The sequence below is a fragment of the Trichechus manatus genome, unplaced genomic scaffold, assembly GCF_000243295.1.
Source record: "Trichechus manatus latirostris isolate Lorelei unplaced genomic scaffold, TriManLat1.0 scaffold00031, whole genome shotgun sequence".
Taxonomy (NCBI): Eukaryota; Metazoa; Chordata; class Mammalia; order Sirenia; family Trichechidae; genus Trichechus; species Trichechus manatus.
Window position 1 is genome coordinate 21723789 of NW_004443967.1, and position 3890 is coordinate 21727678.

General features: G+C 67.9%; 1 protein-coding gene across 1 annotated transcript in view; it reads right to left on the bottom strand.

The window, feature by feature from the left end:
- Positions 1-561: 561 nt before the first annotated feature.
- Positions 562-3890, bottom strand: part of CFAP46 (cilia and flagella associated protein 46) — a 115371-nt gene continuing 112042 nt past the window's right edge. Inside the window, exons 66-73 of the mRNA XM_004374988.1 lie at positions 3770-3872; positions 3384-3532; positions 3027-3079; positions 2814-2958; positions 1690-2718; positions 1484-1596; positions 1183-1371; positions 562-825 (exon numbers count right to left, since the gene is read on the bottom strand). Coding sequence (XP_004375045.1) covers positions 562-825; positions 1183-1371; positions 1484-1596; positions 1690-2718; positions 2814-2958; positions 3027-3079; positions 3384-3532; positions 3770-3872 — 2045 coding nt within the window. The remainder of the gene's footprint in view (positions 826-1182; positions 1372-1483; positions 1597-1689; positions 2719-2813; positions 2959-3026; positions 3080-3383; positions 3533-3769; positions 3873-3890) is intronic.

Sequence of the window (3890 nt, forward strand, 5' to 3'; positions counted from 1 at the left end):
GCCCGCGACCCGGCCATTGGCCGGCGGCCGGCCCGTCTGCGCGCGCGCTCCGCGCTGGTCTGTACTCCATGAAGGGCCCATTAGCGCGGCAGGTGCCTCCCGGGCTGTAAATTTACCCCCTGATTTATCTCCCGGGGGACGAAATAAATCCCGCTGGATGGGAGTTTAGTTAGGCAAAGGTTTTAATGGGAAATCAGGAAAAAAACATGAGAACATATTTTATGGCCCGAAATCATGCAGATTTGAGAATCCGCCCGGCGCGGGCGGGGAGACAGCAGCGTGCGCCGCCGGAGGTCCTGGCCCGCGCCCGCCACGCGGTTGTCCCGGGGGTCCTCTCAAACGCGGGTGGGAAATACCCGCCGCGAGGGGCCCGATCCAGAAAGGCGGGAGACCTGAGCCCTGGCTCCCAGACTCCAGGCGCGGGAGGAAGCCGCGCCTCGGAGTCCAGCTGCAAAGAGCCAGCCTTGCCCGCGCGAATCCGCTTCCTGTTTGATAATCAAACGGCGAGCGCTCTGGGTCTTCGCGGTGGCGGAGCCAGGTAGCGGGGGAGAGGGCGAGGGGTCACGCGCACACGGGATATATACCACACGCGTGACGCCGCCTCGCGGGCGCCGCTGGGCGTCTTTCCGTCCCCCCCGGCCCGCGTCGGGGGGCGGAAACGGCCCGGGCCTCTCTATAGGGCGTTTCCCGGTAGCGGAGTCGCAGCTCAGTTGCCGGGAGGTAACCTGAGCCCTGTGCTGCAGCCCGGCCCAACGACTTCGCCCAGGGTCGTTCTCCCACGAAGCACAGGCCCGGGCGAGGAGAAGGCCGGGCACCCCCGCAGGCCTAGAGCACCGAAAGCAGGGGGCGCGGGGGTGCCATTCAGAGCCTTAACTTGGGAGCCGCCCGAAGCGCAGCGGGCAGAAGCGCGGCCTTTAAATTGGCTTGCAGGCCTATGAGGCCTTTGGTGTCTTCCTCTGTGTACGAAGAACCCCCGCCCTGCAGAATTGCTGTGAGGGTTCAAATGAGACCACAGTCGACTCCAGCGCCTGGCGTGGAGCAAATGCTGGGCTTTGTCGCCATGTCCTAGGGGCTGGCGTCACGTGCGCTCACCGCGTCTTGCAGTCAATATTAACTAACAGGCAGCGGCTATTACTATTATTTTCTCTCTGGGAACCGTGACCCGAGTGTGCGTGAACTGACCACCATTTCGCGGCCGGGCACGGTCAGCTTTTCTCCAGCCCGAGGAGGTTCATTAGCAACGATTTTCCTGTATCGCCCTGGCCGCCAGGGTTTCTCTGTCGCGAGCGAAGGCGACCCTCGCGGTTCTGTGCAAGAGCCCCGCGTTCGCTCGCTCCGCACCCCTCGAGGGCTTATTTTCGTTTTGTGCAGCTAGCGAAGGGGGTTGGCGCTACGGGTCCCTACGCAAGGTCGCAGTCACGGCTTGGAGTGCTATTCGCTGCCCGGACTTCGGGGTTGAGGCCTCAGCTCGCTCTCAACCCACGTCCCGGCGGCGCTGGGCGGGGCGCTCCGTGGTTGCCCCTGCCTCGCGTGGGCGCGCACCGGGTGTTCCGGACGGCGTGGCATGGTGTGGCGTGGCGCGTGGGGCCCCTGCTTCTGTGAGGTGCAATTATAGGGCGGGAGTTCGCCCCCGGGGCTGAGCTGCGCGCTCGGAGGCTCCCTCCCCCGCCCCGCTTCCCTGCACAGTACCGCACTCGCGGGACCCAGGCGCGGCTGCCCCGCAGGCGACCGGCCCGAGCGGCACCAGCCTGGAGCACCAAGAGCGCCGGCTCCGGAGCCCCTGCAGTCCGTGGGCAACCAGTCTGAGCGGCTCTGGGACCCGTCCCCGGCACCCACCCGGGGGACCTGGGGCTGGTTGAGCCCTCCGCCGTCCCCGGACTTCCTTGCGCACCACTTGGTCGTAGGAAACACGGCGCGTGTCTGCCCGAGAGCCCGGCCGCAGGGAGGACCCTCCCGGGGCATTGTTTGGGCCCCTTGGGGCTCCCCCGGGGGCGGAGGCGTCGGGCCAATGCTGGGGCTCTGCGAGGCGCCGGAGGAGGGCGAGAGCAGCGGCGGAGGGCGGGGCCGAGTGGGGGAGCGAAGGAGGTGGAGGACAGGGGCGAGGCTGGAGGGGCCGGGCAGGGGGTGGAGGGGAGGAGAGGGGCGTGGTCGGTGCGGAGTCGGATGCCCTCCCGGAGCTCCTGGAGGGTGAACTGCTGAGCCGATCGCGGGTGGCAGCGGCCCGACGGTCCTGGGGCAGGCCGGGGGGAGGGGCACGGAGACCCGGCTCCCGGGCGGGATGGGAGTGCGCGCTGTCCTGCAGAGTTCTCGCGACCCCGGCTGGAAGCTCCTCAGTCCTCCGGCGGGGGCCTCTCGGAGCCCTGTTTTGCGGCCCTGCGCCCCTGAGACCCCGGCTCCGTCTGCGCAGCCAGGCTCTTCCTGGGCCGCGGTTGGAGCGCGCGGGGTCGCTAGGGCTGCTGCGATCTCCATTGGCTGCAGCGCGCGCGGCTCTCCTGGATTGGAGGCGCCGGGGTAAATTGGGGTGAGTTGGGGGCCTGGATTGAGGAATGGAGCCAGCCGAGGACCCCGGGGTTGTGGGGTGGGAGATGCGGATGGGAGCGAAGTGAGTTCGGGGTGCGGGAGAGGTGGCCGGGGTGAATGAGAGCGCGGGGGTGAGTAGGGGCGGCTCCTTTTCCACCCGCTTCTGGCCACGGGGGTCGTTCCCCCACCTTCTAAACGCTGTGGGGTCCCCCCTTCCCCCAGTGCCGCAGGCCGCACGATGACTGCTCGTTAACTTGAGCGTCTGCTGGCCTGACGCCCCGTGACGCCCCTACCTGGCTCCATCCCGCCGCCCCGCCGCCGGGGACAGGATCCGGGCAAACGTCCCCCCCCCCCTTTCCGGGACAGACCCAGGAGCCGCGTGCGGCCTCCCGGGATGGGGATTCGCGAGTGCCACCTCCTGGCCTTGAAGGAGACGTGCTGCCAACGAGGACAGCGACAGACAGCAAGGATACGACCACGGACAGCTGTGTACTGTGCGCCCCTACCGCCAGGCGGGCCCTGCGGGCGGCACTCTGGGGGGGCCGCCTCCCCAGCTTACCTGAGCGGGGAAAACAAATCAACAAGTAGGAAGGTCGTGAGCAAAGGGACTGAGCAGGTGGCGATGGGAGGAGGCCGGGGAGGGACGGCTCCAGATGGGTATCCCTGAGGAAGGTCTCCAGGTGCCGCCCCGGTCAGGACAGAGCCGGGCTCTGGGGGCGGCTGTACTTGAAAAAGGAGTTTGGGTGCAGCCCCCGGAAGCCCCCAAATCCCCGTAGGTGAGATGTGTCTGTGTGTGGGTCTCTGGCGAGTTGCTGCACCGGCCTCCGGGTGACCTGGCCAGGGTATCTCCAGGCACCCCTCACTCTCGTGCCTGCCCGCGGGCAGCAGCCCACTGTCACCGCTTCTCAGAGCCAGTTCCCAGCCTCGCTGAGACAGGACGAGACCACCCAGGTGTTCAGAGACAGGGCTGGTCAGGGCTTCCGCTGAGGTAACGCAGAGGCGACCCTTGCAGCTGCCACCCCATCGGGCTCAGGGGGTGAGGGGAGACGTGGGTTACCAGGGCCCTGGAGCCCGCAGGAGGCCCCCTCCCCAGCTGGAGCTGAGGGTCAGGGGAGAAGATGTCACTTGTGGCGCAGGTGCCTCTGAGGACGTCAGCAAGGGTGGTTCTGGAATTGCTGAAAGAAGCAGGGGACTGGAGCCAACTTCTCCCGCCCCCCGCCCGGGGGCAAAATGCCCCCCTAGGGGCGACCGTGTGACGTAGCGCGAGAACGAAGGCGCCTCCCTCCTCCGTCCAGCCTCCCTCTCGCGCCCTCTACTGGCCGCCCTGCGCAGAGCAGCCTGACTCCGGATCCCTGCAGCGAGGCGGGGGG